The 21,184-nt window shown below is 40.6% G+C and overlaps 1 protein-coding gene across 6 annotated transcripts in view; it reads left to right on the top strand.

Annotated features, from left to right (window-relative positions):
* Positions 1–21,184, top strand: part of CLIP2 (CAP-Gly domain containing linker protein 2) — a 128,708-nt gene that overhangs the window by 83,897 nt on the left and 23,627 nt on the right. For 4 of the 6 annotated variants that reach the window (XM_075852882.1, XM_075852881.1, XM_075852880.1 and 1 more), the window contains exons 5-9: positions 3,542–3,755; positions 5,599–5,796; positions 7,801–7,904; positions 12,548–12,608; positions 16,355–16,459. In XM_075852882.1, coding sequence (XP_075708997.1) covers positions 3,542–3,755; positions 5,599–5,796; positions 7,801–7,904; positions 12,548–12,608; positions 16,355–16,459 — 682 coding nt within the window. The remainder of the gene's footprint in view (positions 1–3,541; positions 3,756–5,598; positions 5,797–7,800; positions 7,905–12,547; positions 12,609–16,354; positions 16,460–21,184) is intronic. The other 2 variants (XM_075852885.1, XM_075852884.1) reach the window with 1 other exon arrangement.

The raw sequence follows: 21,184 nt of genomic DNA, 5'->3' as shown, positions 1-21,184 counted from the left end.
GCGGGCTGGCAGTTCGTCCTTGATGTGAGAGGACAGTCCCTGCCAGAAGGTCGCCACCAGTGCCTCATTGTTCCATGCCAGCTCAGCTGCTAGGGTATGGAAGGAGATCGCATACTCCCCTACTGTGGAGTCTTCTTGCTTGAGGGTCAGCAGAGTGGCTGCGGCAGAGGATGTTCGACCCGGCTCCTCGAACACGGCACGAAAGGACTGCAGGAACAAGGCTAGGTCCGAGGATACAGGTCCTTGTTGCTACAAGATTGGGTTCGCCCATGTGAGGGCCTTGCCAGCGAGGAGGGAGATAATGAACGCTACTTTGGCCTCCTCGGAGGGGAAGAGATGAGGCCGTAGCCTAAAATGCACCGTGCATTGATTGAGAAATCCTCTACATGCTCTGGGGTCACCGTCGTAGCGAGGAGGAAGAGGCAGAGGAACTGAGGATCCGGAACAAACAGGGGGAGCAACAGGCAGTGGCACGGCAACAACTTCAGGAGGAAGAACCGGGGGTGGAACCGCGAGTAGAACCAGGCGGACCAGAATAGAATTCACCGCCTCAAGCAGTTGATCCTGACGTGTGCGTAGGTCCTGCATCTCTGTCTGAATCTTCTGTACTGGGGTCTTGGGCTGGCCAGCGGGTTCCATGGCCTGAGCGTACTGTCACGGACACTGGGTTTGTGGACCCACTAGGCCGCTCCGCCGTAGCGGGGAGGCAGCTGACCAGGTCACAGTCTATGCGAAAGTAAAATGGCAGACAGTAATGCTTGGGTACCTGAATTAGTCCGGGCGGTGGCTGTGGCTTCAGCACGGGTGGAAGCAGGTGCGGCAAGTGGCGCCAGACGTGGTGGGCAGTATCCGATGAGCGGTAGACACTTGACGTGGCAGATGGCACTTGACGTGGCAGAAGACACTTGAACGCGGGTAGGCACAGGAACAATACGGAATACAGGAACGGTAACAGGGCACGGGTAACAGCTGGAACGGGAGACACTAAGGGACCATTTGCGAGACAGACTGGGAAAGACTAACAACGCTCAGGCAAGGATTAGAAGGCCAGGGGCCTTCTTATAGACCAGGAAATAGTGGCAGTTGATGATGATGGCGATTTCCTAATTGCGCTCGCTGGCCCTTTAAGGCCGGGCGCGAGCGTGTGCGCGCACCCTACGGGACCCAGCCGGACGGAGCGGAAGCGGAGCGGAGCGGAGCGCTACAAGCTGGCATCATTCCGCTGTAGAAGGTCGAGGGGCAGCCTATGGTTCATGGATACAGAGGACTTATAAGCTGATTGTGCTTATTGGCGCAGCATATTGCTTTTATAAAAACAGGTGCATATTATTTACCAAACACAGTACGGTGGATCTTTACCTGTAATATGCTATAATATGGGATATGGGCTGCATATTAAAGAAACACATTAGCTAAAAATAATGTAGGGCCTAAGGTAGTAGTGAATGCAACAGGGTTCCTTCATTTGGAGTTCTTTAAATACTTGGGTCATGCACCTCCCCTATCAGGACCTGCACTAGTCCTAGCACAGTATATTAGTTTTTCCCAGAGCGTTCCTTTAAGGTGACTTTATTATAGGATTGCTTTTTCACTCCCTGGACCTGATGCAAAGTCAGTTACTGATGCAGCCACTTAGAGAAATTACTTACCCGTATTGTGTGACACAGTTATATGTCAGCATGCAGTTACAATTTTTATTGTTTTTATTTTCGGTGACGATTAATTTCCAAACATATCTTTATAAGTGTCAGAGCTCAGAGCCCACTAGTGGGAAAGAGGGTGGCTTAGTAGCTTACTGGAAATGGTTTGATCCAGTATCAATTGAACTCAATAATAATCCATGTCCGGTCAACTTCTAATATAAACCTAGTGGGGCCCTAATTTTATAATATCCCAAACCTTCCACAATACAAAAACATACTTTGACTTTTCCTATGAAAAGTATGTATGTGCTAAGATTTTGTGCCCTACTTTGGACACATACTAATGTAAGCAAATACTTTCTCTTTATAATGTTATGAAATATGCTGGTACTATACAAATAGATAATGTATTTATACTGTCTTATGCCTTATATGCTGTAAGTATACTAGTAATACTGTAGTCTGATCTCTCTGATTTGGAAGGTGGTCTCTAATATAGTTGACCTTTACAAGCCAGATTTATATTCAGAACCTCTAGAGGTGCTAGAACTGGCAATATCTGGGTTACGTCTTTCCCTTTGGAAAGTGGGGGGTATTGGCAAGATAGGAATGCTTTGGCAAAATGATTATTTGGTATCCTTTCAATTTCTTAATACCACTTATAATATTCCACACACGGAATTCTTTAAATTATTGCAAATTTGACATCTACTATATTTGACATCTTCTTGCTCAGGCAACTATACCTAGTCTTTTCAATGTTTGGCTTCCCAATCTTATAAAAAGGCATCTCGAGATGCTATCAATTGATAAAGCAGGACAAGGTTGACCCTCTTTCCCATTTAAAAGAAGTTTGTGAAAATGATCTAAACTTACAAATATCAGACAAACCATGGCTCTCGTCTTTTAGCCTTACTTGCAAAACTTCAAAATGTATTACACATCTAGAGAACTCCTGATTTTTTTTTTATAATTACAAAAAAAATCCCAGATTTTCCACTTCTTGCTGGAAGTGTAAGGCATCAGAAGGGACTTACCTCCATCTCTGGTGGGAATGTCCTGTAGTCAAGACCTTATGGCTCAAAGTGTTCAACCTGCTGTCACAGTTTTGTGAAGTACAACTTTCACCGGCTCCGGCCTTGGCTTTACTGGGGTTAGGTTTGGAGCTATTTCCCACTGATCAAATCACGACTATATCACATTCCTTAATCACGACTACATTAAAAATTGCTCAACATTGGAAGGAAGACTGTCAACCAACATTGAAAATGATAATTACAGGTATAAATGACAACTGTTGGCATGAACTAATCTATGCCAGTGCCAATTGTAATCGCTCTATACTAATAACTAAATGGAGGTTGTGGCTTGATAGCTCACATAGCACTATTCCACCATCCTATTTCTAGATAGTAACTTATTATATCTGAAAGTTTTCCCTCTGATTATAACTATTATTGAATTCAGATCTGAGAATTTCTGTATTTGCGAAAACTCCTCTTGTCGCACTCTATTCATATGAGTTTTCGCCTTGTTACATATGTACTTCACTTCTCATTGGCCATTACTATGTCCACATAGAATACATTTGTTACGTCTCGTTATTTAAAGGAGCTTTATTAATAATAGTACATTGACAATTAATTGACTATTGTGTCGTTGACATTCGTCTGTACTCATTATTTTATGTACTTAATATATTATTCAATAAAAATTTAATGGAAAAAAAAAAGTAATACTGTAGTCTGAGAATGATTTTTATATTCATTATGTTCCAGTCTATATTGTCAGTTAATATGATCTGGTCTAGAACAGGATAACAACATTTGATGACTTTTACATACAACATGAAACACGTTTTCAACACTATAAATGACTATGTTTGCTTTTCTCTATAGATACTTTCAGTGTCCACCAAAGTTTGGCCTTTTTGCTCCAATTCACAAGGTGATCCGCATTGGTTTCCCATCTACCAGTCCTGCCAAAGCTAAGAAAAGCAAGAGAATGGCCATGGGAGTGTCAGCGCTCACTCATAGTCCGAGCAGTTCCTCTATCAGTTCAGTGAGCTCGGTTGCATCCTCTGTAGGAGGCAGGCCCAGCAGGAGTGGCTTGGTAAGAAACTGTTCTTAAAATGAAACTCCACCTATTATCTTGAAATATAACATCTTTGTAATATACCTTTTCAGTTTGTTCTTACTCTGATCTATAGGAAAAAAATCTTCTGCTGCTCCTCAGAAGTAGTAGTCAACAAGAAGGCTGAAGACCCTTTAAACCAGCCGAGACATCGTTGACCGTTTGCTCCTGTCACACGGAGTTATGGATCGAGATGAGCGGTCGTTACTCCGATCGCTTGTCCCCATACAGTATTATCATGTCAGCAGCGCGTCTCCCTGTGCTGCCGACAATGATAATATTTTACTTTTATTAAAACGATACGATCAGCAGATGATCAAGGGTTTGCTCGTTCATCTGCTGATCGCTGCAACGAGCGTTCTATGAACACTCGTCTGCCCGATAATCGTCCTGAATAAAACCCGCTTAAGTGGTACTGACAAATCGTGCTATAGCTTTTTTTTTTTTTAGATAAACTTGCCCTCAGTGTCAGTCTGCAAGATTTTCTGCAGCTCCTGAAACAAACAGTCTTGTAGAAATCTTGCAGAGAACACAGGGGTTCATTTCATGCTGATCTGTACCCATTTTCATTCAGCAGGCAGCTGAAGGGGTGTATTTGGGATTGTAGTATTTGTCCTCTTGTTGCAGATAGGGGCATGCGGGAGGGCTCCTGTCGGCCAAGTCGAGCATGTATGTGGGGAGTCGGGAGAAATAGCTGACGGACGAATGACCATTCGGCCAAAAATTATCTAATGCATATGGCCAGTTTTACAGTCAGAAACAGGTCTGATCTGAAGTTTGGACACACTTCTTATCATTGAATTCAGGTGTTTCATTCAGCCTTATTGCCACAGGTGTATAAAATCAAGCCCTGAGCCATTCAGTCTGCCTGTACAAATATTTGTGAGCGAATGGGTCGTTCTAAAGAGCTCACTGAATTTGAGCGTGGTACTGTAATAAGATGCCACTGTTGCAACAAGTCAGTTTGTGACATGGCTCCCTTCCTAGATATTCAACTATCAACTGTAAGTAGTATTATTGCAAAGTGGAAGCGTTTTTGAACCACAGCAACTCAGCCGCTAAGTGCGAGACCATGTAAAGTTACAAAATGGGATCGCCGAGTTCTGAGGCGCATAGTGCATCAAAGTCGCCAACTCTCTGCTGACTCATTAATTTCAGAAACAATTGTTATGGTGTTCCTGTTGCACACTACTAAACAATCAAAAACCAGAGCAGGTATAAGAAGAAAGTTAAATCCACAACACTCAAAATAAAAGTACAAAAATTTGATTATTATACGGTTCTAAACAGTTTAAGAACTCACAAGCTAGTAGAAAATCCTTAGTAAATGTCCTTTCCCCTGCACATATGCAAATAGGAAATTAATAAATTCCCAAAAAGGTGCACAATTCCTCCTGAGACCTGTAGTTCTATGACGGCTAGTCCAGATCTTCCAAGCTTTTGCCACTTCAAGTAGTTACGGCAGGTTACGGATTTCTACGTTTCTGAGATTCAAAAAAGGAAATATAGTGCAACATTGTTTGGACAATTTATGAAAACACAAATTTTATTCCCATACTCACAACGGTTTAAAATATTCCAAACATGTAATAAAGGTCTTAAAAAAGCGGCACACCAAACAAATCCAGCCTGACCCTGGGTTTCACTCTTCTGGCTTCTTTCGGGGCTTGTCTCAAGTGGAGGGGATACACTTCCTCTCCTCTGTGACTCCTCCTCTTTCTGCTCTGTAACACAGATGTGTGCACAAAACGAGATGTGAACTGAGCGTAAGCGGAATATTTATTGACGGAAATAAATAATGATCCTTTTGAACTCCCCTTAGCTTACAGAAACATCTTCACGCTATGCAAGAAAAATCTCTGGTACAACTGCGTTGCAGGAGGCTCTAAAAGAGAAACAGCAACATATTGAGCAGCTATTGGCGGAGAGAGACCTGGAGCGAGCAGAGGTGGCAAAAGCCACCAGTCACATTTGTGAAGTGGAAAAGGAGCTGACACATTTAAAAAACCAACATGAGAAGGTACGTAGAACACCAAAAGAATCTCTTCTTGCTAAAATCACTATGTCAACTCTAGTGTAATATGGAATACAGGTATTACATAGATGGGGCAATATTACAGCTCTCTATGTAGGCTTAAAAATAAACTCACTTGAATCAATTTAATATATTACCTAGGCGTGGAAATATTGCTTGTGCTTTTTTTATGGTGACATTTCCCAAAAAAAAGAAATAAGATGTCAAGTGCAAACAAGAATACATCAGATACATCCATTTTCTTTGCCCTTCCTCCATATTTTACTGTTTTATAGGATCTAAGGATATCTTCACAGGCCTAAAATATAACATTTTCTTATATTAAGTATTTTATATTGAATTGCACAGACATTATAATAAGTTTAGAAAGTAAAACATTTTTAACATATTGAAGATTTAGTTGTCAGAATTTCATAAAGCGCAGCGACTACAAGGACACGTTCACTGATCACACAAAACTGTGCTGTTGATCAGTCAATTCCACTAGGTTTTTACAGTGTAAAAGCTTCTATAAATGGCCACATGAAATCTTATATAAGCTTTTGATGTTTAGATCCTACACCAGATGTTGTTTTTGTAGATCTTGGTGACTTTTTTTTCAGGCCATTGTAGCAGCTGTTTTTTATCAAATGAGTCCATGTCACCAGATAATGTTAATCTGACAGTCTTTGAGGGTTTTTAAATCATTCAAATCAACTACATATATCACTGAGTTTTACCAATTTTGTTAATTGTTGATCGTTTGCCTTTTCTTGTAAGTTGCTCTTTTTAGGGTATGTTCACACGCTTAACAAAAAACTTCTGAAAATACGGAGCTGTTTTCAAGGGAAAACAGCTCCTGATTTTCAGACATTTTTTGAGCAACTCGCGTTTTTCGCTGCATTTTCGCTGCGTTTTTTACGGCCGTTTTTTTAGCTGTTTTCAATAGAGTCTATGAAAAACGGCTCCAAAAACGTCCAAAGAAGTGTCCTGCACTTCTTTTGACGAGCCGTCATTTTACGCTCCGTATTTTGACAGCGACGCGTAAAATTAAGGCTCGTGGGAACAGAACACTGTAAAACCCATTGAAAGCAATGGGCAGATGTTTGTAGGCGTATTAGGGGCGTTTTTTCAGACATAATTCCAGGCGTAAAACGCCAGAATTATGTGAAAACACTGCGTGTGAACATACCCTTAGATGTACACATTAATCATGTGTAACTGGCCATACACAGGAGATTTATGTTTTCAATGGGGAGCAGGGAATACGACAATGTCAGACACTTCTGGTATCAATTTATCTTCTGCAGATACAAAGGATTAGGCATGCTGAAGGCCAACATTGCTGATCTCTCATTCCCCTGACATCAGAGGAATCAGGAACAAATCAGAAGGCCCTATACACATTAGATCATCGGCCGATCCCCTCAAAATTGTCGGGTTTGGACAACTTTTATCTATGTAGTTTGGTCAGCTTAAAGGGTTTTCCACTGACATATCCACAGGATATGTCATAAATGTCAGATAGATGCGGGTTCCCAGCTCTGGGACCTGCACCTATATCTAGAACGGGCCCCCTAAACCCAGTTCTACCGCTCTGTGTTGTGGTTTAAGCGTGTGATTCGCGACCATGAATTACAGAAGCACACTGAGCTATGCTGTTTCCGTAAGCCCCATAGAACTAAAAAGTAGTTACGGAAACAGCGTAGCTCGCTTGCTGAGCTACTTCCGTAACTGCCATTCTCTACTATGGGAGTTACTGAAACATCATAGCTCAGCGAGCTACGCTGTTTCCGTAATTCATGGTCGTAAATCATACGCTTCAGCGGGAACACAGAGCAGTAAAACGGGGTTCAGGGGACCCCATTCTAGAGATAGGTGCAGGTCTCAGAGGTGGGACCCGCATCTATCTGACATTTATGACATATCCTGTGGATATGTCGTAAATGTCTCTGATGGGAAAACACCTTTAATGCTTATTTTCAACCACATTATATTTTTGTTTTTTAGTACATTGCAGAGGCAGAGGACAATCTTCAGAGGGCTCGTACCATGGTGGAAAGCACGCAGAAAGAAAAAGTTGAACTACTTAATCAGCTTGAGGAGGAAAGAAGGTAAATTCATATCAATTCAATATCATATATGTTTTTTTGTTTCTAGTAAACAGTGGGGGGGGAATTTATCAACATTTTTCAGGCGCAGAAAAATGGCAAACGGCGCAAAAGTCGCAAAAATTGGCACTTTTGTGCCGCTTTCGCCGCTCCTGACACTTTTCTAAAAAAACAACACAAATAAAACGTCGAAAAGTAGGTGGAGCTTAGCAGAAGTAGGCGGGTCATCTGCTGCCCAACACATTTACCATAATTTAGTATTGTGTATTATGGCGCAAATTGACACCAGATCATACCTGTGGCAGATTTCACTTTCTGGGGCATAGACGGCCAGAGATACACCTAATTTATTAAGAGGCATGCACATTATGTAGATATTTTTATATATATATATATATATATATATATATATATATATATATATATATATATATATATATATATTTATGTATAAATATATATATAAATACACTCCTCAACATTGAAATTACAACCCCAAGGAGAGCAAGCCATAAGGTCATGCAAATCGTGGAAGTAGCAGGTGTCACTAGGATCTGAAAATTATCAAAAATTTTCAAGCACCTCGCTCTAATCTGTGGTATGTGGGAAGGGAAAAAAAAAGCCAAATTGAAAGCAAAGTTTTTTAGCCACATGAAACCTCAGAAATTGGATGAAGTGGTGTGTGATGATTGTGCGATTCCTTCTGTACGTCGACATGCCAGTTATCGCCACTTGTCGTAAACTGAGAGGGACAAAATCCTTGAACTGAGAGATCTTAGTTTATCACTCCGACAGATCGCTACGCGCCTAGGCTGAAATGTCAGCACTGTTCAACTTTGCATGTCCCGGACGTTGGAAGAACAACAACAAACGGGAATGACAGCGAGAGGTACACGGAGGCAAAACTCCCCACAGACGGATCGTCTGATTAGAAGAATGGCGCATAGTGATGCATTCTGTACTGAAAGTGAAATTGGACGTCACATCCCAAGCCTATGGTGGCAACCAGTGTCGACACAAACCATCATAAGGAGTTTGCATGACATTGGAATACAAGCCAGATGTCCAGCTACAGGTGTTCCATTGAACACACGCCACCGCTCTCAAAGGCGATCATGGTGCACTACAAGACAGCAATGGAGGCTGGAATGAAGGTATATCCTCTTTAGTGATGTGTCCCACTTTTGTCTCGGACGCAATAATAGCCGGAGATTGGTCTGGAGACCACGTGGGCAACGCCATAAAGAGGCCTTCACAAGGGAAATAAGGCGTTTGAACAAAATATAGGGAGACTGCGCTACTCCGAAATCTTTGTCTTTCTGTGTGTAAGCCGGCTGCCACCCACTGCGTTCCCTGGGAAGATAAAAGAATATATGCGCCAGGCAGGTAAGAATGGATAATACTGAGAGATGATTTCTTTCGAAGGATTTATCTTTATTCGAATGATGACGTGTTTCTGGACAGTACCGGTACAACAATATTTAGGCAGGTGGTACATGGCAAAGTAACATTCACATGAATGCCCAAAAGGACCCAAGGTTTTCCAGCAGAACATTGCCCAGAGCATCACACTGCCTCTGCTGGCTTCCCTTCTTTCCATAGTGCATCCTAGTACCATCTCTTCCCCTGATAAGTGACGCACATGCTCTCGGCTGCCACATGATGCAAAAGAAAATGTGATTCATCAGACCAGACCACCTTCTTCTATTGCTCTATAATTCAGTTCTGATGCTCACATGCCCATTGTACGTGTTTTCCGCAGTTCATAGGGTTCATCACGGGCACTGCTCTGTGTCCTGACACCTTTCTATCTACCATAGCCAGCATTAAATTTTTCAGCAATATGTGCCACAGTAGCTCTCCTGTGGGATCGGACTAGACATGCTAACCTTCGCTCCCCATGCATATCAATAATACCTTTGGCGACCAATAATTTGTTGCTGGTTCACCGGTTGTCCTTCCTTGGACCACTTTTGGTAGGTACTAACCACTGAATACTGGGAACACACTACAAAGACTGCCCTTTTGGAGATGCTTGGACCCAGGTGTCCATCTATCACTACTTGAAAAAATCGCTTAGATCCTTATGCTGGCCCATTTTTCCTGCCGCAAACGTATCAACTTCAAGAACTGAAGTTCTTGCTGCCTAATATATTCCACCCCTTGACAGATGCCATTGTAATGAGATAATCCATGTTATTGACTTCACCCACAAGTGGTTTTTACGGTTATGGATGATTGGGGTCTATTTATATATATATATATATATATATATATATATATATAATGTGTGTATATATATATATATATATATATATATGTATGTATATATATATATTTATAAAGTGTAGATAAAAATTTGAGTAACCTTCTTAGATACATTGGTTTAGTCATCTTGTACTAATCCTAAATTTCAGTCTGCAACCGTAAAAAGAATGTAGCAGATTTGTGAATGAAGTTCTTGATACAACATAAATTAAAGAAGCACTGCAGTTTTTTTTTTATTGCACCTTCCATTTGAACATTGGTTTTTCAGTGGGGTGCTGTGTGCAAAAATACTTACCGATTCCCGCATCTTGTATTTTTCGGGTCTAGCGCCGCTCACGTGATCTTCCCTCTGACTTGACTGGAGTCACTGTGCTTTTGAATAAAACGGAACTCAGGCTCTCAATGCATTCCTATGGGAGCCAGAACAACCCGTTTTCTGAAAAGCAGTGATTCCAGACCAGGTCAGAATGACGTGAGCTGTGCTGGACCCAAAAAACTATAAGATGCGGGGATCTGTACGTTTTTTTGCACACAGCACCCCACTGAAACACCAATGTTCAAATGGAGGGTGCAATAAAAAAAATAAAGTGGAGTGCTTCTTTAAAGCACTGTCTTGGTTACAAGTTACAAGTTACTTAGCTTTTTACACAGAATAATTCTATTTATATGTTTTACGATGGCCAAACATGACCAGTTGTCTAGATAGTGGCAGCACAAAGCCATATTTTTTTTAACAAATAGTTTTTCATTTGTGAAAGTGGTAAAACACAAAAAAAACTATATGAATTTGGTATCGCCTTAACCACATCAGCCCGTAAAAGAAACTTAACATATCTTTTTACCCCACGAACGCCATCAAAACGAAACCCAGTTTCCCAGTACATTATATGGTACATTAAATGGTGCCATGAAAAACTACAACTCGTCCCTCAAAAAAAATCCCTCATACATCTACGCTGATGGAAAAATAAAAAAAATTATGGCTTTGCGAAGGCGGCGAGGAAAAAATTTAAATCTAAAAGTTGGCCTGGTCGGGTTAAACTTGATTATAGTTCTATTCAATTCAGTTCTAGTAAATCTAGAAATGAATGCTTAAAAAAAAACAGAAAATAAAGTTGCGCACACTATTTGGCAGTCTCCAGTATTATCGGTATGTTCCTAAAGCAAACGGTCTTGTAGAACTCCTGTGTAGAACAGTGGTTAATTTGCTGCTGATCTCTTCCATTTTTAGCAGGTAAATGGCTGATGGAGCTTAGCCAAAGGGGTGGATTATACCAATCTTTGTGTCTTACTGCACAGAGGGCAAAGAATAAGGCTCCTGCTGCAGCCAGTTGTCTTATGGGGTTATTCCCAAATCAGACATTTATGGCATAACCAGAGGATATTAAAGGGGTTATCCTATTAATTATTTTCATACCAAAAGTGCAGATATTCTGTTGATAGCTGTTTTAAACTCATTTGCAGTGTTTTTAACATAAAAAATGATTCTCATATTTCTTTGCTTTCCTGTGTCTCGCTTAATGCCGCTGCTAACCTTTGCTGCTTGGGGCGGGCTCCGAGCAAATTCTGTATCCATCCCTCTCTGGCAGCTAATAATATAGTCCTGTCTTACTTTCCTTGCAGATAGGTAACATGAGATTCAGAGTAGTAAAGATACATACTGTGTGACTTTCACAGTATGTATTCCCTTAGAAACCAATGAAAATATAATTAAATAAAACAATAAAAACTGAGTGGACAAGTCCAGGGTAATTATCTGTTATCAGGATGCAGATATTTAAAATCCTAACAAGCTGAGAAGAAGGAGACTGCTCAGCTATAATTCTACTGCATAGACTCTGCTCCTTCCCTGACAAGCAGGGAAAAAGCTATTTCTATTGGCTGCTCTGACGTGAATAGAGAATCACTGTGTTGAGACCTGGTTGTGGGAGAGTGAGTGAGCATGCATGTCCACTAGCACTCAGCTCAATAGATGGACTATCACATTGCTATACACTGTGAACACCAGGTGGCGCCATACTATGTAAGTAAATGTCATAACGCGTCACTAGATGGTAAATGGCAGTGTACATTTTTTTTTTTAATGATCTATACAATAATAATGATATTTAATGAGAGGAATTGCTGAGGTTTTTTTTAGCTGTTCATGTCAGAAACCATGTGTACATCTCCAAAAATCAAATGTAAACCTTTGTATAGGTACCAGTTTATTTGTGTGCATTATAATGAGAGAAAAAAATACATCCTTGGTAATGGATAGTTGGTAAAATTCCCCATTGGTAGTAATAACCCAGTAATATACATAGCAAGAATTGACTCTTTGTAATTTACTTCTTAACTTCTTTTTATGAGGAATAACAATCTTTTTCAAAACTTAGGAAAGTTGACGATCTTCAGTTCAGAGTGGAAGAAGAGTCTATCACAAAGGGAGATCTAGAGGTATTGTGTGTAACTTGGCTTCCAGTTTATATGATTCTATTGAGGTATTGAAATTAACGATGTAACTGACATGTTTCTTGGCTAAAATCTGTTTTTAAGAGAGTTTATATTTTAGGAATACTCTAGGAAACCAAAAGTGTAACACAAAATATCAGTTCTTCTAGGGACATAAACTATCAACACACATTTTACCATATTAACATTGTATAAAGAGTAGAACTTTAATAGCGTGCCATTACATTGACTATTGAATATTCTATAAATAGTGATATTTTAGACCTGTCCTGCCCTTAGTGAGTCCATAAAATTGACTAGAAAATTGTAAACCCTAGTGATTGATCAATAAAGTGTTTTCTGTTACTGCACTAATGCATTGCTTTGTTGTCATTGAGTAAAGGCCAATTTACAGGGGCCAATAATCGGCCGAACGAGCTTTCTAACTAACACTCATTCCCAATCAATGGCAGCGATTGGCTAACTTACAAGTATATCCTCGTGTGTCAGCTGATCTGATGGTTTATGCGGCCATAAAATCATCGTTGTTGGCAGCACATCTCCCCTTGTATACATGGGGTGTGCTGCCGACAATAATACAAGCTGGATTGGGACCAACATTCGTCCCCATACAGTTTGCATCGGTCTGTGTGAAAGGGCCTTATATCGTCGATCGGCGCTCGTTAAGGGCTGAAATCTGCCCGTGTAAACTAAGCTTAAATTTTCATGTACACATTGGGAAAAACATTCACCTGGCATTTATAGGATCATAGACCTAAAGGGTATGCTATGAATATATTTTTAGGTAAAAGGACAAGGCCATAAAGTGCATGAAAATGATTGGTGTTTATCACCCTTTGTAAATCCTTTACATTTTAAAGTCAAGATTTCAAACTTTTGAAGTTGTCGGGTTGAGTCATTTTTTTAAGATGTGACAGCCTTGTGACATTAATGGTGCAGATAATTGTTCTTATTTCCATTTCCAACTACTAAAATAGAGATGCAATCAGTACAGGTTTATAGACAATAGTACCAAAATGAAATTAGATATGTAAAGGTTTTTTATCTACTCTCCTCTAAGCTTACTCCTCTTCGACAAACATTTTCTAAATGGTTAGGCTATTGAATACATTATACTGCACAGTCATGTTTTTTACACTTTTAGGGTTATAACTTGGATGATTTCCATTCGTTTCACATTCACGGTAGGAAAACAGCTTTTTAAGTATTAGTTTCCCTTCTGTATAAATAGAAAAATCACAGCGGAGGGGCCTTGACAGCATGTTAAATCTGCTTGAACAATGACATACGTCATGGGGCTGCTGGGGAGTACTGGCAGCTGAGATCAGCATCACATCGTAACATTATATTACATGTACACTATAGCTTGTTCTCACAGAGTTCATTCATGTCTGGTTCTCTAGAGATCCCCTTTAACCAGTAAATATAAGAATACACAAGTTAATGTATCATTTAATTTTGACTGGTCGTTTCCTGGTTTTACAATGTAAACATGCAGTAAATCACAACGTAGAATTGCACAGAATTGTAAAGCATGTACTTCATGTTCAGAAGTCTCCAGTACTGATATTTTGAATGCACATCTATACTTGAGATGCATCCTGCTCTTATCTGTGCATTTTTTGGAATAATAATCATGTTTTCCCCGCCACAAAATTCTGGCACATTGGCTCTTTGTCACAATGTCTTCATTCTTTGTAGTTCATCCTCCCCGATGGCCCCTTCCATTGACATTCACTTGAATAGAAACACATTGTGGAATGACATTCAAGTCCCTTTCTGGGGAAAGCTTCCGAGCTCAAAGATCAGATTTCTAATTGAAATAGTTAGATACTTTACTCAATGGGATATTTTCGGTCTGTTAATTCCAGGATCACAAAGTTAAAAAACTAATCTAAATGACGTTGTTTTTGGAGATAATTTACTCATGGCAAATTTTGTTTTTATTGAAGCCCAAAAAATTTAATAGTCCCTGTAGCCGTTGATGGTGATTGCGCTGATTTGCGGTGCTGTGTAGAGATCGCTGAGAAACGGCCACGGATGATTTGCCATTTCTGCAGTTTGCCAGCATGACACAACTCTACAGAAAGAGAAAGCTTTAGATGTATCAATGTTAGCATGTTTTAGGCTGGTGGTTGAACAAAAAAGGTAAGTTTGTGCCAAAACTAGGATAGAGGGATGTAGGAGAGATCATTCCAATCTTACTTAGCAGTGTGCTTGTATACAGCGATTTCTAAGAGTGGGATTATTGATTATAATAGATCTACTTTCATTCTGACTGCATCTTCCCAGAATCTGTCTCGGCCTTTATATGGGTTCATGTATTATTTTCCCCTAAAAGTTCAAACAAAACACAAGTAATAAACCACTATTCAACCATATTTTAGTTATACTATATCTGATTTTGAGATGGCTAAAGGGGGTTTTGCACTGGGCGATTATCGGGCAGACAAGAGTTCATAGAACGCTCGTTGTCAATAATTGTGCTGTGTAAACAGGGCAGCGATCAGCAGATGAACGAGCAAACGCTCAATCATCTGCTGATCGTATCGTTTAAAAAAAGTAAAATATTATTGTTGTCGTCAGCACATCTCCCTGTGTAAACATAGAGACGTGCTGCCGACATAATAATATTGTATGGGGATGAGCAATCGGAGTAATGACCGCTCGTCCCCATCCGTAGCTCCGTCTGAAAGGAGCAAACGAGCGCCGATCAACGATGTCTCGTTCATCGGCGCTCGCTGCACCGCCCGCTTATCGGCCGGTGTAATAGGGCCTTAATAATTGGCCACCAAAATAACCACTCTTGTCCCTACCACCTGGATTTTCACCAAACTTCAGGACCGTTCACATCTGCGATGGAGGCTCTGTTAGGGGCCTCCGTCGCAGATCCGGTATGGATTATCGGAAACAATAGCGTAGCGTGCTGCACTATTGTTTCGGGTAAATTAATGTACACCCTGACGGAAAGCCGACGGAACCCATTGAAGTCAATGAGATTTGTCGGTCGCCAACAGTATCCGTTGTTCAACTGAACCATTGCTTCCGGTAAGCCCTTGTTCTGCTCCTCTGACGGAGCAAAACAATGGAATACCACAGCACAGATATGAACAGCCCCTTCCCCAGTCTAATAAGTAAGACAATTGTAATTTATGCATTGATACAAACTCTGCTTCCACATCAAAGTATAACTAGGCAGATTTATTCTTCAAGATTCTTAGAAAGATGAGTGGCTAACCTTATGGGAGTTGTAATGGTGGTCATATTGGTTGTTACCAAGCTTTACCAGAAACCAATACTGACAGACAGTTTGAAAGAATAAAATAACTCAAAGATAAATAATGGTGATTTCTCTTTAATGTAGAGGGGCATGCCCAATAAATATATTTATAGACTATTTTCAGCTAGCCACAGTAACTAGATTAGATTATTACATATGTGATTTCAGCTCACTAAAACAGGATGTCAATTTCTAAGCACTTGTTTTCCTAATACTTCCTTGTACAACCAGTTGGCGGGTTCTTCTACAAAAGCTCTTAGTAAAACTGCACTGCTTGCACTGAAATGAACAATAATTGCATCTGGTTCTTCTACCAATATGAGCCGCCAGCTATTATTTTATAATACTCTGCACAGTCTTTAGCTTGTCAACAGTATCCTCTCTTGTAGATGTTGGAAGATGCTGCAACGTTTCATTCCTGCTCTCTCTCTTTCCTATCCCGTGTGTGCAGACACAGACGCAGTTGGAGCATGCCCAAATTCGGGAGCTCGAGCAGAATCTACTGTTTGAGAAGGCAAAAACTGCAAAGCTTCTCAAAGAATTAGAGGACAAGAGGGTACAGTAAAATGGAATCAGTAACCCCTGACTGAAGTCCAGTTCCAGTGTGCTTGCCAGCTTCATTTACACCATTTTGGCCTGATTTTTGTGCTTCCCATTGTTTCTGCCCATACTTGGCTTAGAAACATTTTCGTTTCGCATTCACTTTTTGCACCCTAAATAGTTATTATTTGCTGACCTTTTTCAGACCTAAAGCAGTAGTACTTTAGTTTGCTAGCTTCTGTCAAGTTGCTTTTCGCAAATTTTTAAACTACCCTAATATCTTACCTTTTTTTCTAGATTATATTACAAGTAGCATAAAACTGATCAAAATTAAACATTTGGTGCCATAATCAATGCTGCAGATAGTTTGAGTTAAGGTACAGATTATTATACACAGTACTACTGCTTTTTGTTTGTTGCAAAGCACATGGAATCATTGGGTTTTTGCATCAGCATTTTTTCATTCCTGCATTATTAACAGTTAAGATAGGTATTTATTAAGAATTTAGTCTTGCTCATCCTAATTGACATCATAATTTACAGTAACAACAGTAACATTTTTTTCCTCTAACCCAGTTAAGTCTAGAATTACATTATGTTCCAATTAAATAAAATCTGCCAGTGCTTTATAATCTCCTACATTGATAAATATGGTAGCAGAGGTGCACCTCGATGTTTTTGGGTCATGATGGAAATACTTTTCCTGGACCCATCACCTAAGGCTCTGTTCACACTGATATTATAGTTTCTGTTGTTTACAGGATCCATGATGTAAAGTATATTACAGATCCATTTGAAAGATCTTTTACAATCTGTTATGATCAGTCTGTCCCGTTTACTTATCATAGGTTCATCCGGTTTCCATTTGGAAAAAATAGTGCAACATATTAAGCTATACTGACAGATAAATGTAAACAGAGCATAATCTTTGCCTGCTTCATATTCTGCTGAATGTGATTATAATATGCTAGAAATAGTGTATTAAGACTGGGTTCACACTTGCATGTTTTTGTGGTATGTTATTTGTTAAAAAGTTACTTATTGTGATGTATCAGTTAATAGATCCTATTAAATTCTGAGGAACATGAGTCATTTAGAGGCATCACAATAGTTTTTTTCTTTATCAATGAAGTCAATGGGAGAAAGATTTAAAAGACTTATGAAAACTGATGCTAACAATTTATCATCTGTTTTTGAAACAGTTAAGATCAGTTGAAGAGAAAAAACATACTTCAAAAAAATGCATGTGTGAAACTGGTTATCAATATTAATTTATATACTGTGATAGCTCTGTATACAATTAATGTGTGAGTGGCTTGATAAGTCATTGGGTCCATCTTTTTCTATGCAGCTTTAGAAATTTTTGGGCTTCTCAAATAGTAGGAGCCCAGTGGCAACTGCTGCATGTACATTGCCTATAACTATACCACTACTTTGTGGTAAAGCAAAAAAAAATAATAACGAAACATAATTGTAAGACATAATTCTTTAGATGTAGTTAGTGATCGTGAGGTCCTGGACTGGTCAGAGCGGTTCCCTCTGCATTACCAGAGGTGATACTTGTGGCTTAGAGAGAAACCAACACATTAGGGCTCATGCACTTGGCCAATGTTACGACTCAGTACATAGGTATTTGCCTTTAAAAGCCTTGCAGCGTCCATGCCGTCCTGTACAGACTCCATGCGCGCCATGTGCACGAGCCCTAAACAGTTTCACAAAGTTCTAGTGAGTAACCGTGTTGTTTACTATAACAGAATTTCGACAAACATAACCAGTACAAGACCTATATCTGGAAGTTCCATTAAGTGTCATACAATAGTGTTCTTAGTAGGGAACATCCCCATTAGATAAGCATGGCCCAAAAGTTTATTAAATAAAAGTTTGGCCAAAACTGGGCAACATCTTTAACGTTAATATACTTCAGCTCACGCATATTAAAAAAAAGTCCAACATTTTAAATTACTGAATGGTGGAGATTCTGGAGATGGTGAATTTAGATGCCCCATACCCCGTTAGCACTTCTACTAGGTTAGCCGTTTTGTTAGCATTTAAGATTATAAAATCATAAGAATAAAATACAAAAATATCTATAGGGGAACAAATATGTTCAAACCTTGTTGTCAATTATAATAATTCAATATTAATATCAGATTACTAGGTAAATTGGCAGGAACTTTCTAATACCTTACTTTTTCCTCATTTGAATTCAAGCCTTTTTTCCATTGGAGAATTCAACAATAAATGGGTTTTGACTTTAGCTACAGAGTACATTTTCTTTCCATAATTTTTCGCCCTTAATTTGCATTAAATAATAAACAGGGATTTAGTATCACATCATAAAAGCTGTATACCATTATATCATGCTTTTGTGTATTATTTCATGTCTTGGCCTATTTCTGAAAAGTTAATATCTCAAACTACGGATTTTGTACATTAAGGTTACACATGATAGCACGGTTTATACAGCCAGAAATTCTACTTCTAGTGATAGATTTTTTAACAGGATTTATATATTTATTGTATCCCAAGAACTTACTACATTTTCACCAATTTTTTTGGGGTTTTATGCAATAGTATTGTATTTCATTGTGTTATACTTCCACAAGTTCATGACATTCAGTATTGACTTAAAGGGGTTTTCTACTTTAGACAACCTCTTTCCATATGCTCCGATGGTTCATATTGAAGAACTTTTCCTCTAAGGGAGACATCTTACCAATACATCCCATTCATTTCTCTCACAGCATAACTAGCCAGGCTTTTCCCCAGCGATAACAGCTATTCACATGGGCAGGGGTGTAACTAGGAAAGACTGGGCCCCATAGCAAACTTTTGATTGGGGCCCCCCTCCCCTGGGTATCACACAACCTCCCCTTGTAGATAGTGCCTCCCTGTAGATCCCGCCACACAGCACCCCCTATAGATAGCACAATACAGCCCCCCTGTAGATAGCGCCATACATGCCTTACAGCCCTCCTGTAGATAACGCCATACAGCCCTCCCCTGTAGATAACGCCATACAGCCCCCTGTAGATAACGCCATACAGCCCCCTGTAGATAACGCCATACAGCCCCCTGTAGATAACGCCATACAGCCCCCTGTAGATAGCGCCATACAGCCCCCTGTAGATAATGCCATACAGCCATCCCCTGTAGATAACGCCATACAGTCCTCCCCCTGTAGATAATGCCATACAGCCCCCTGTAGATAACGCCATACAGCCCCCTGTAGATAACGCCATACAGCCCCAAACCCCCTTGTAGATAACACAATACAGCCTCCCTGTAGATAACGCCATACATCCCCCCTGTAGATAATGCCATACAGCCCCCCCTGTAGATAACGCCATACAGCCCCCCTGTAGATAACGCCATACAACCCCAAAACCCCCTGTAGATAACGCCATACAGCCACCTGTAGATAACGCTATACAGCCCCAAACCCCCCCTGTAGATAACGCCATACAGCCCCCCTGTAGATAACACCATACAGCGTAGTCCTGTCAGTGGCAGATTAATGAGAACCTTTCACCTCCCCATACATGCACAAACCCTGGGGCACTTTAAAAAAAAATTCTACCTCCCTCCATTATTTAGATATCAGTGCCATTATATCTGGCGCCGATATTTAAATAACCCCCTGAACTGTCAACGGGGTGTATACTGGCAAGGGGGCGTGTTACTATGGCTGTGACACTGTCCAATCAGATATGGACAGTGCCACTGCAAGAGCGAGCAGAGAAAGTGCACGCTCTCTCTCTTCAGCTTTGAAGATCAGTCTTTTCACCCGAACTGGCAAGGGGGTGTGTCACTGCTATGGACAGTGTAAGAGCTGTGGAGAGGAGAGCGCGCTCTCATCTCTTCAGCTCTTGTGAGAGATCAGTCTTGTACTTTGTCTGCCAAACTGGCAAGGGGCGTGTCACTGCTACGAACAGTGTAAGAGCTGGGGAGCGCTTACACTGTCCGTAGCAGGGACACGCCCCCTTGCCAGTTCGGCAGAAGACTAATCATGAAAGCTGAAGAGTGAGAGCGTGCGTTCGCGCGCACACTCTCCTCGCTCTTGCTGTAACACTGTCCATATCTGATTGGACAGTGTCACAGCTATAGTAACACGCCCCCTTGCCAGTACATGCCTTGTTGACAGTTCAGGAGGGAGGTAGAAAAAAAAATGTCAAGTGCCCCAGGGTTTGTTCAGCCCTCCCCATTACATGCTGCACTCAGCTTCACATGTATGGGGAGGTGAAAGGTTCTCTTTAAGTAGACCATAGGCCATTGGCTGATCCACAAACTTGGGCCCCCCTTCTCCACTGCCACCTTGCCACACAGTGTCTATGGTCAACACCACTTTTCTGTGCGAGCATTGACAAATAGGTTGCTATCATTGCCCTTGTCAAAGGGCTGTGTCCCTACATACTGACAGTCTGCAATCAGTTCTGACAGCATCACACTGTGTAGGGACACATCCTTCTGACAATGGGAATGGTAACACCCATTTGTCTATTAGTCCTGAGTTGCAGAGAGACTTTTTGTGGAATACAAGGATTTCCTGTAACAGTCATGTCAGAAGAGGTGACCGTTCCAGTGACTCACAGGTGATGTCTTCTGTGGAAGTCATTCTCTTTTCTTCTCCATCTGACACAGACCGTTATGGCGACTTCTCCTGACCACTGCAGTTTCCTGCCGAGACCTTTTTGCCTTTCCCTTCTACAGTCACTTCCAGCCCCTAAAGAAACACAAAAAT

Source organism: Rhinoderma darwinii, chromosome 2 (assembly GCF_050947455.1).
Source record: "Rhinoderma darwinii isolate aRhiDar2 chromosome 2, aRhiDar2.hap1, whole genome shotgun sequence".
NCBI lineage: Eukaryota > Metazoa > Chordata > Amphibia > Anura > Rhinodermatidae > Rhinoderma > Rhinoderma darwinii.
This window is presented reverse-complemented; position numbering and strand designations above follow the sequence as displayed.